Below are 11863 nucleotides of genomic sequence, written 5' to 3'. Positions count from 1 at the left end.
GAATTATTTTTCACTTGTTTATTTCATTTCTAACAAATTATAATTCATCCATGCAATGTTTTTTCACATTTGAGCTTTTAAAGAGGTTCACAATATATGTAAAAAATTTAGTTCAGAGAAAAAATTTTCTAATAGGTGATGCACTATTATTAAAAATGATCTTAAATTTGTATGAAAATTTTAAATAAGATACTTATGAACATATGTCTTCGGTTTTCTATTTTAGTCTAGAAAAAAATTTCTAGTAGGTGATGCACTATTTTTGAGAAAAAAAAATAAAAAATTAATGCATTGCACAGATGCATTATTTAAAATGATATTAAATTATTAAAAAAAAATTGAATAGGACACTTATGGACATATGTAACTAGTTTTCTATTTTAGAGAGCTTTTTGATATTTTTATTTTTTTTAGTATCTAAAATGTGTGTCATTTTTTATTTTCTCTTTCTTTTTATATTTCTAACAAACTATAATGTAATAATATAATATTTTTCACTTTTAAGTTTCTAAATATGTCCTCAATATATATAGAAAATTTGGTCTAGCAAAAAAAAAAAAAATCAAATAAGTGATGCATTATTTTTGAGAAAAAAAAAACAATGCATCAAATAAATGCACTATTCAAAACGATTTAAAATTTTGAAGTAAGCTTTGGATATGATACTTATAGACATATGTCATGGTTTTTAATTAAAAAAATATTGATATTTTAATAGATTTTTTAGTATTTGAACAGTGTGTCATTTTTTTTCTCCTTGTTTTTTTTTATATTTCTAAGAAATTATAGTGGAGCCCATATAATGTTTTTTCATATTTGAACTTCTAAATAGGACAACAATATATGTATAAAATTTGGTTTATGACACATTATTTTTGGAAAAAATTCAAAAATGGTGCATTTCATATATGCACAATTATCACTTTACATGATGTCCAATGTTCATGCTTCACATTATTTTTTATTTTCTTGATTAAAAATATAAAAAAGATAAAGAATAAGGAGATGGACAATAAGAACAGTAGCAAATCACGCATGCAAAGAAAAAAAACAAAAGAAAAATGATAAAAGAGAAGCTTTTTACTTCATCAACATCAACACACATACTATGAAATAGCTTACTGTACATTATCTCAACCCAAAGGATCAGTAAAACCTTACTGAACTAACGATCCAAAAGTCACTGTTTTAGGCCAAAAAATAACAACTAAATAGACAAAATAGCTCACAAAATAACAACTAAAAAAAATAAAATAAAATAATCTTTTCAGAAATCTCATTCAATATTGTTCTTTAATTTTATCGAATGTCTCGGAATAGATAAAAATAACATAAACTTTAATATACTATTATTATCAGTAGTTTAAATTCTAAAAAAATCATGAATTAGCAGTTAATTTACTATATACAGTGACTTCAAGTTTTTAGGTTTGAGAGGATATATATATATATATATATGTAATTACAATTACAAATAAATATGAAAACCACTTGCTTATGAGGGATATATATTAAAAAATTCAATAAAAAAACACCACCGTCAGATGATGATGATGAGCCTCATGTTTAACAGCTCATGACATCATAAGGCGATAGGCGTTTACTTGGTCGACTCGGGCTTTCCTCGCACTTCACGCTTTGCTTTCCTCCTCTTTCCCTTCTTTCCCTCCTCGGGACTCTCTCTCTCTCTCGTGTTGCTTCGTCTCCTCGATCTCATCTCTTTGAAGGCTCGTCGTCGTTTACTTTCCTCGTTGAATCTTTCTTGCACGCGGGGTTCTGGATTTTGATTCGTTCAAAGTCGTGTTCTTCTGAGGACCTATGGTTCCTGTGTACCTGAACGGAAACGCGCGATCGGCCTCTATAAAGATCGAGATGCCAGTGCTTGGTGTCGTCGGCTTCCCGCTCTCTGTCTCCACGCCTTTTTTCAGGAGTTACCTGCTGAACTGCGGGGTTGATTTTTACCCCCTTGACCATAATTTCCCCTGATATTACTACATACCTCGTGATCTAGATAGATAGAGAGAAGGTACCGCAAGTTTCTAGTGTTATGCTTGTCTCCCCATGATTGATTTGTCACTTCCTGATTTCGTGCCCCTTTTATGATTAGTGTCATGCTCCTTTCTTGGTGATTAAATCGTTCGATGTTGTCTTGTTTCGTATCTTCGTCTTTGCAGCAATCCGTGTTGTAGAACGCGGGTATAACAGTAGTTTGCCACTAACTTGTTCTTAACACTTGCCTCTTGTTGACATCCTGGTCGTGCTTAATGCTATTAGTAAAATTGCAATTGGATTATGCTGGTAATAGCTGCATTTTTTGTGAAGAGAGCAGGAGAAGTAAATGGTGGGATGAGTCACCTATCACAGGAGAGAATCGTGGATATCTATCACACTCAACACTAGGGTTTATGATGATTGACTTCTTGTTTTATGATAATTGGCATAAACTTGTGTTACGCAATAATGAAAACCAATGGGCACTGACTTGTCTTTTATACGAGTCTTTCAATCTAAATGAATGATTCATCAAAACCATCTGCACAACATGAATATGTATTGGGTTGTTTGTGTTCCTCAATTGCCTTCCACTTCTGTCATGCAAATTACAATTTGGTCAAATTTTATCGAAATTATGTAAGTAGGAAAGGAGCCTATATAGTAGTAGAAGAAAGCTTGTTATTGTGGAATTTTACCTTCTTTCTCAAATCTTGTCTATCATGCATGAAGATTGTGAAGCATATGCAGTGTCTCTAATTTTACCAAGATGTGTTCTGTACTGGTTCATTTCTTGGTTTGGTTATATGTTAGATACTAGATTAATGAATGGTTGCTATTGGACTGTGAGACTAAGGCTGAAGTCTGGACCAGTTTAGACCTGCAAGATGACCACAAGATTAGGTTTAGTTTGATGATTAGCGTGAGTGTACAAGCCCTGTTTGATAGCTTAACCAGGTTTCCCCTTCGAGCCTGTTTTATATGACAAGATCTTGCAGCAGTTGTCAAAGTCATGGGTTATCATTATTGTTGCAGTAGCTCGCATACGAATCTTAGACCCTCAAAACAAGTTTGCAGAACATTTAGTATTGAACGAAACTTAACCCTCTACAGTCTATAGTGGTGTGGCCAGTTCCTGTTTAAACAACACTGGGGAATTCCTGGCCTGTAGAGAGGTTATGTATTTACTCATCAGTCATTACCATGACTCTTTTTGTTTCATGGATGCATATTCTGCCAGTTGACTTATTGTAAAATAGTACTTTTTTACTTATTATGTTAGGAAGCAGAATTTTTGGAGGTTTCCACTTTGTATGCTTGTATTCGAGTATTATCAACTAAGCTTGACAAGTTTCTTTGTTTCTTTTACGCATCATAAATTAATGCAACTTGTGAGAAATAACAAGCCAAACCAGGTTGTGCTAAAATTGATGTAGATTAGTTCTAGGAAACTTCAAGACATATGAGTGATAATATTTATGTTGCTTTCTTCTTGACCTTTCAGCTCACTGGTCATTTGCTTAGATATCTTAGCTGTTAAAATTGTTTATTGAAAGAAAGTCAAAGAAGTATTTCTATACTTTGTGCTTTCTTTATAATTTTAACTTATTGCATTTGTTTTAAAATTAGTTTCTTTCTTTTGGCAGTTCAATAATTAAAAATATGAGCCGACCACATGATGGACTGTGCATCTTATTGCACTTTGGAAATCATTCTCGGGTTACTGGTCACAAAGGCTCATCGAAGCTTCTTGCTTTACTGAGTCATTTCGAGCGAAACCTTGCAGAAAAAATGAGAAAACTCCACGCAGAAGTAATCTCAGATGTCTTTTCTTTATCTTGGATAAAACATGCTGTTAAATCATTATCGGATGTCCACGCCGACATTAAAACATTAATAATGGAACTTCAATTCCCTGTTTCTGACTGGGATGAGAGATGGATTCAAGAATACTTTGAGAACAGTTTGAAGATGCTTGACATTTGCAATGCATTAAGTGCTGAGCTTACCCGATTAGATCAAGGCCAGCTTTTGCTTCGATATGTGCTGCGCATCCTGGATATCTCATCTAGTTTTCCTTCATCTGAACAATTGAGAAGAGCTCATGTATCTCTTGATGATTGGCTGAAGCAGGCTAACTCTTCGAGTCCTAAGCTAGAAAAGTGTCATGCTATCTTGCAGATCCTTCATGACACCCTTTGTTTGCCAAAGATAAAATATTCTGCCAAAGGGAGGGTGCTAATGAGAGCCTTTTATGGAGTTGAGGTCATGACTCTATTCACTTGCAGTATCATCATAACAGCACTGACAGGCTGCTCAAAGCCCTTGATGGACTTGCATATTGTCGATGAGTTCTTATGGCTCGAGGCATTCAACAATTTGCAAGCTTTCTTGAATGAGGAAATTAGAAGACAGTTGCTGGGTGGAAAAGTAATGATGCTAAAAGAAATAAAAGCACTCAAAATGAGTGCTCTGATGTTCCGTTCCTTAACTAACAGAATTGATTATGTGGAAGAACCAGCACAGCTAAGCATGGATGTTAAGAAGGATGAGTCGAACTCACCAAAGGAGTATGCTGACCCTGAAAAGAGACGAAGGCTGCAAGAATGCATGACACATTTGACCGATGGAGGAGAGGTGTTTGGCCGTGAGCTAGATTCTCTGTCAAAACAAGTAAATGACTTTTTTCACATTTTACTAACTGGACGTGATGCCTTACTTTGTAATCTTAGGGCATCCAGTATATCCAAAAAGCAGTAGCATTGAAGAGGTGAGGCTGTGAGGTGGTTGATTGCTCTTATGAATTTTATTGTGATGCTTGTGTTTTCCAGATCCTGAAAATGTCACTGGATAATATTATGTACATGGATAAGCTTCAAAGTCTATTTCTCAGCTGTGTATGTATCCAAAATTGTATTCTAGAAAGTTATAAAGCTGCAATCTGTTGTATGCATATCTGCCAGAACCTTCAAGATGTTGTCTCCAAATGTGTGATTTTTTAAAAATATTCGATGCTATAAGTGCAACAGAATCACAAATGTATTTGTGTTTGCTTAGATGATCTCTCATACCATTATCTTAGTTGTCTTTCTTGATTTTAACTTAGCTGATTAGATGGTATCGATCATCTTCATACCAGTGACATCACCAAACCTATCTATGCATCCATCATTCTTCATGCCTTTCTGGCATTAAATCATGGTCAAGCAGAACTGTGTTACTGATAATTGAGGGCTGATGATCCATGAGATCCTTGCTGAAATTTGATCATTGATGGAACTGCTTGTGGCATGGACATCTGTTTTTTCTTTTCCAGTTTGAACTTAAAAGTTCAAGGTTCCTAATGTTGGATGTCTTATTTGTTTGATACATGTGATGTAACTGAGTTTCTTGCTTAATCAAATAGTATTGGCAAAAGATTGCCTTCAAACTCAATCTTGAGTAATGTTTTTTGACATACTAAGACAGCAGTTAGTGAAGAAGCCTGCAGTTTGCTTGAATCATTTTTTAGTAGGATATCATGAATATGTTGTGATAGAATGTAGGTTATTAAGATTATTCCTGAGACCTCTTGGATTTTTTTAGTTAACCACCTACTGATGAAACTGAATGCTTTTGCAGATGCTCATGAAGGCAGCCTTGTATGATTTGTTGGTCAGGACACAGGTATGGTAATTCATATAAATCTCACTTGATGCCATGTTAACAACTTGATGTTAATCATTTTTTGCTTGTTCCTTGTATCGGCGTTGTGCTGGAATCGTTTTCAGATAATAAGGTCTAGATGACATCTAGCTGACTTATGAGTACCATTTATGGGTTATATCTTAGGAATTTTGGTCCTCGTGACATTAATTTTCTGTCATTAGCTGCTTCATCCTAAATGCGGAACTATGGTAAACAGTAACATTTAATTTTCTGTCATTAGCTGCTTCATCCTAAATGCGGAACTACGGTAAAGAGTAACATTTAACGCAGCAGATTCTCCTAATGATTTCTGCCTAAATGTTTTACCATCCGTCTAATTCTTGTTTCCTTGGTATTATTCTGCCCATTACCTTCTTTATTATACTTCATTTTCTGACAAGCAAATGCTTACTCTCTTGCATCATATCATTGTTTTAGTTACAATGAATGCGTTAAGCTATGAATGATTGACTATACATCTCTCTTGATGTCGTTTCTCTTTTTCCTTCTTGGTTCCAGTCAAACCAAATGATGCTTGCCTTGGTTGTTCCTGTGAAGCCTGTTGGGTTTGCATTGATCTCATGCCTCTTCATCGAGGAACCGATGCATGAATCAGGAGCCTCTCATGCAGTACAACGTCAAGACTTCTCATGAAAGGTATATGTCAACCTTATGAAGCTATTGACTTGTTTGGCTTGGGTGACATTCTTCATGTCAGTCAAAGTCTAGATGGAGCCCTCGAGCATTACATGGTCTAAAAACCATTATTTTCACGAGGACTAATAATGGATCTTATCCCCGGTTCTCTAGAAGAGCTTCTGCTGTTCTTTGGTCAGAGATGGTGGGTTTCACATTGTGGAAATGTGGCTTAGAATATGACTTGAAAGGTTCTGTAGGCCCTACAAACACTAGTTAGTCTGGCCATTTCTGTTGGTTGTCTGGTTTGTGCTATGCAATCCGGATTGATTGTTTGTACGGTGGATATGAGTTCAGATTGGATTTTAGGTGATATATAAAGAGTTTAAGATAGCATTGTCAAAATAACTAAGAACTTGTTCGATCAATCATATAAGTATGATAGACATGTTTGTGATTTGTGAAATTAAATTATTTAAACGTTAAAAAAATAAAAAATAAATAAAAAGACAATTTTTTTTAGATGACAATTTTTTTTTTTTAACATTTGTATGCCGTTAGAAAATCTTGGATGGATATTGAATATAGATATATTTACTATGTTTTACATCCCCAATGTAAATTATGTAGTTTGAGTTATCGTTTGAATAAATCGAAACAATAGATGAAAATTATATTGTAAGTATGTATCGACGTAAGTATTTGTTTGGTAAAATTATAAAAAAAATTATGTTTCACATGACAAATTTATCATTCTAATAATTTAAATATTTATTAAAAAATAAATGCATATTTTTTATTTAAATTAATAAGTAAATAAACAAAATTTTTCATATGACCCAAATATATAATAAATAACAATATAATCATGCAAATAAATATAAAGTAATAATATTTAAAATAAATAAATAAATTTTTACCGGATAGAAAATATAAATCATTTTGGTTTCTCACTAAATCATTTTTATAATTTTAAGAATATTCTTTGTTCGGAAATTAATCTTTCTCTTTTGGATTTAACTGTTGCGTATCTATGGAAATATTTCTTCGTCCATGTTGTGGCATGATTCACATGCCTACCGACGTATACTCGTTCGAACCGAGCCAAGTAGTATTCTTCGACCTGCTGAGCGGAGTTGAGCTAAACTAGATTGAGTTATCTTGGATTACGGATTTCGTCTATTAGATCTGTGTTGCATTATAGTAAGTGTTGGTGTAAACAACTTTAAGCCGTTGCTTCGGGGCCGACGCGGCTTGGTTCGGACCCGGATGATGGGGGATCTTCCCGGGGCGGTCCTTTAGACCATTGAGGTGGTCGATTACGATGGTCCGATCGAGACGGGGTCGTTACTTCCTCCGGGATGGAACTCCTCGCTTGGGCGTTTAGTGGGAGGCCTCCGTCTTCGCACCTGCACACAGGTCGGGTCGGGGGAGCTTGGCCTGACCCCTCCGACGATCAAGTTAGTGAATAGTCACATGGGGTTTTTTATCTGTGGTGTTCTCCTCCCTCTTTTTCTCGAAGCGCGAGGGTTTTTATAGTAAGGGTTACCGTTGCCTGATGCGTCTGCCCGTAGGGAGCAGGATCGTACTTCTGTGACATCGATGTTGGCATGGCGTGAGGGATCGAGCCTGAGCAGGGTGTTAATGTGTCTTGGTCGACGTTCCGATCCGCGTTGACTAGGTGTTGACAGGTCAACGGAGACGTGAGGCGTCATATGAGGTAGCTAATGTCACCAAGTCTTTATCGCCATTATTAAAGTGCCAACCTTTAACGTTCCGTTACGTCGATTAGATCCCACGTTCACATTCCTCTCGCCTTTCTTCCCTCGTTAAGCATGGAAGCTTCGAATGGGAAGCTTTCCTCGAGATGATGGTCTGAACGTGAAGCATGACGGGTTCTGCTTCCGCTTCCATAAAAGACAAGCCCGTGGACGTCAACCGTGACGACTCACCCGACCGGAGAAGAGTTCCATTCGACCCGTAAACTCCTCCGCAAGAAACCTCCCGTATATACATGCGTCACCTCCTCTCAATCACCCACACCACAAGAATTCAAGCTATTAGCCGTGAGAACACAACATTAATCATGGAGACTACTTGGGTCCTCCTCTCCCTCTCCCTTTCCCTATGCGTCGCCCTCGCCTTCCTCCTCAAGCCAAACAAATGCAAGCGGCGCCTCCCGCCTGGCCCCCCCGCCGTCCCCCTCCTCGGCAACCTGCTGTGGCTCAACCACTCGCTCACCGACATTGAGGCCGTCCTTCGCGACCTCCGCCCCCGATACGGCCCCATCGTCACCCTCCGCATCGCCTCCCGCACCTCCATCTTCGTGTCGGACCCTCACCTCGCCCACAAGGCCCTTGTCGAGCACGGCGCCGCCTTCGCCGACCGGCCCACCCCGCTCCCGGCCTCCCGGTTCCTCAGCAACGACCGGCACAACATCACCACCGCCTCCTACGGCCCCGTCTGGCGCCTCCTCCGCCGCAACCTCGTCTCCGAGACGCTCCACCCCTCCCGCACGAAGCTGTTCGCGGGAGCGCGCGCGTGGGTCCTCGGCGTGCTGACCTCCAAGCTCCGAGCTGAGGCTGACCGCGAGGCAGCCGGCGTCGTGGTCATGGAGACCTTCCAGTTCTCCATGTTTTGCTTGCTCGTCCTGATGTGTTTCGGCGAGAAGCTGGACGAGGAAGCGGTCACGGCGATTGAGGTGGCCACTCGTGACCTTCTCCTCTTTAGCAGTCAGCTCAACGCCTTCGCTTTCCTGCCGCGGATAGGCAAGTACCTATTGCGCCGCAAGTGGAACACCGTCCTCGAGCTGCGACAGAGGCAAAAGGATAGGTTTCTCCCATTGATACGCGCTCGCAGAGAGCATAAGATGACGAAGCAAGACGGCAACGAGAGGTTCGTCCACTCCTACGTGGACTCGCTCCTGGATGTCGAGATCGCGGAGGAAGGAGGGAGGAAGCTCACCGACGACGAGCTGGTCGGCTTGTGCTCGGAGTTCATGAACGCGGGCACGGACACGACCTCGACCGCACTGCAATGGATCATGGCGGAGCTGGTGAGGCACCCGGAGGTGCAAGAGAGGCTGTGGCAGGAGGTCGTGGCCGTCGCGGGGAGCGAATCCGAGGAGGTCAGGGAGGAGGATCTCCACAGGATGCCGTATCTGAAGGCGGTGGTGATGGAGGGGCTGCGGCGGCACCCGCCGGCGCACTTCGTGCTGCCGCACGCGGTGTCGGAGGAAGTGACGCTCGCGGGGTACGACATACCGAAGGGCGCGACGGTGAACTTCATGGTGGCGGAGATGGGATGGGATGAGGGGGTGTGGGAGGAGCCACTGGAGTTCAAGCCGGAGCGGTTCTTGGAGGGCGGCGCCGGGCATGGGGTGGACGTGACGGGGAGCAGGGAGATCAAGATGATGCCGTTCGGGGTGGGGAGGAGGGTCTGCGCGGGGCTGGGGCTGGCGATGCTGCACCTCGAGTACTTCGTGGCCAACTTGGTGAAGGAGTTCGAGTGGAAACCAGTGGCGGGGGAAGAGGTGGATTTGAGCGAGAAGACGGAGTTCACCGTGGTCATGAAGCATCCACTGCGCGCTCGGTTGCTTCCTAGGAAGAAGAACAAGTACTGATCGCCACTGCGTTGCCATTACCACTGCATATTGTGGGGGCTTTCTCTTGCTGTTTTCAGTCGCTTCGTGGAAGCTTTTTTTCTTCTTTTTTTTTTCAAAATAAAAAATAAATTTATTGCCACATCAGCCTAATACATACAAGTAGTTCTTAATTATGAGGGCTGACAAGACAAAAGAGCTATGATAAAATAGCATTATTCTAATTAACAGTGGTCGTATTTGATCTAACAAAACTTATCAATCAATTAGCTATCTTATTGCCTTCGTAATAAATGTGCTTAATAGTAAAATACTCCAAAGAGTGAGTTATAAATAAAATGCTACTAATGATGTTTGAGATGCTTCAGTTTCACCGGAGGTTCGTTCATAAGTATATCCACAAAGACTTAAGAATCAACTTCTATAATGAATCGTTGAATTTCCTTATGTTTAGTTGCTTTTAAGTTATTCTAAAATTATAGCAGCTTCATAACATAGAATGTTTCTATTCTTTAGAAATCTACATCTAAAATATAAAAATTATCAGGGAAATTATATATTATCTCTATAGTTAACTATGATTAGTATCCCGATCCCTATATTTTAAAAAGTAATATTGGATCCCTACACTTACGTAAAATATTTAATCCTAAATTTTTTGTATCATTAACTTCGTTGATGGAAAAAAATCGTACTTGTTGTCACGTGAAAAAAAAAAACACAAATGAAAGGGATAAAAAATAATTTTATTTATTTTTTAAAATTATTAAATTTATATCCACTTCTTATTTTAATCGATTTCTCTTCCTCTACCTACTTTTTGCCACTTCGCCACTGCACTCAGCTCGACTTGCACCGCTCCTGCATCACTTGACCACCACTCATCGTCGTCGCTCATATACCATTCTCCAGTCGCGACTCGTTCCTCCTCGATTAGAGCCTGCAGCTATCCCCTTGCAATAGTCACCTCTCCTTATCCTCCTGCGACTCTCAGCTCGTCATCTTCCACCCCAAAGTCAACGAGATCTCCCCCCTCATCGTCAACACCAATACCAACTAGACTACTATTTCTTTGCTTTCCATATCAATAGTAGAGGATTCATAGTGGCATTTGTTGGCAAAAAGCATCAAGCAAGGTCCTCTCCTGTCTATGTTGGCAAAAGTTCATATGCTCCGACACCACAGCAAACACACCCAATTGTGTGGCGTGCGAGCGATGGGCAAGCAAGTGCAGCATGCGAGTTGGGTCCGGTGTGACGATGACAAGAGGTGCAAGAGAGGCGATGGTCGTGTGTGCAGAAGCGAGATGATTTTTTCCGTTAATAAAGTTAACAACGTAAGAAGAATAAATATTAAATATTTTAACTTTGTAAGTATAGAAACTCGAATGCTACTTTTGATAAATATAGGGACTCGAATGCTATTATTTAAAGTATAAAGATCGAAATATTAATCATACTTAACTATATGAGGAAACATATAATTATCTTAAAATTATTAGATCTTCTAATAACATAACCAGAGCTTCCATCCTCAAGATGGTTTTAAGAACCATCACAATCTGAGTTTGAACCAATCGGTGTTAGGATTTTTTTCCGATATAATTAGAAGTTAGATGTATCGCCGTATAATCCTCAGCAATGATAGATGCAGTATTCATGATAGTTATAGCCAAGACTATATTACAGAGAGAGAGATAATGAAGGAGTTGAAATAATGTTATTACGAGCTGCTTACCATAGAAGCCGAAAGGATATAACAGTTGAAGTCTCGATGAAAACAGGAATACTCAAACAACTTTTCTCATTCTTAAATAATCAATCACTATCTGACCAAGAAGCAATGCAGTTAAATGGATCGTAAAGAATTCCAAAATGCTAAAGCATACTCATAGTGAAAAAATAAGTAAGTGAAGCAAAGTTTTAGGCAAACTGAAAGAGGGTCAAT

The 11863-nt window shown here is 39.3% G+C and overlaps 2 protein-coding genes across 3 annotated transcripts; both read left to right on the top strand.

Moving 5' to 3' along the window:
* The first annotated feature begins 1611 nt into the window (after positions 1-1611).
* On the top strand, positions 1612-6724 carry LOC135653385 (UPF0496 protein 4-like). Of its 2 annotated transcripts, XR_010502406.1 has the most exons (4): positions 1612-2026; positions 3639-4762; positions 5614-5658; positions 6199-6724. XR_010502406.1 is itself a non-coding variant. In XM_065175310.1 (2 exons), exon 2 carries the CDS (start codon positions 3655-3657, stop codon positions 4750-4752), a length of 1098 nt encoding a protein of 365 aa, XP_065031382.1. In that variant the 5' UTR covers positions 1613-2026; positions 3639-3654; the 3' UTR covers positions 4753-4945. The 2 variants fall into 2 exon arrangements, 1 of the variants encoding a protein (XP_065031382.1); XM_065175310.1 differs by lacking the exons at positions 5614-5658; positions 6199-6724 and having other exon boundaries at positions 1613-2026; positions 3639-4945.
* A 1614-nt stretch (positions 6725-8338) lies between these two features.
* LOC135652729 (cytochrome P450 89A2-like) lies at positions 8339-10058 on the top strand. The gene has a single exon (XM_065173919.1). The coding sequence runs from the start codon at positions 8402-8404 to the stop codon at positions 9935-9937; it is 1536 nt and encodes a 511-aa protein (XP_065029991.1). The 5' UTR covers positions 8339-8401; the 3' UTR covers positions 9938-10058.
* Positions 10059-11863: the final 1805 nt, after the last annotated feature.

This window comes from Musa acuminata, chromosome BXJ3-11 (genome assembly GCF_036884655.1).
Source record: "Musa acuminata AAA Group cultivar baxijiao chromosome BXJ3-11, Cavendish_Baxijiao_AAA, whole genome shotgun sequence".
NCBI lineage: Eukaryota > Viridiplantae > Streptophyta > Magnoliopsida > Zingiberales > Musaceae > Musa > Musa acuminata.
This window is presented reverse-complemented; position numbering and strand designations above follow the sequence as displayed.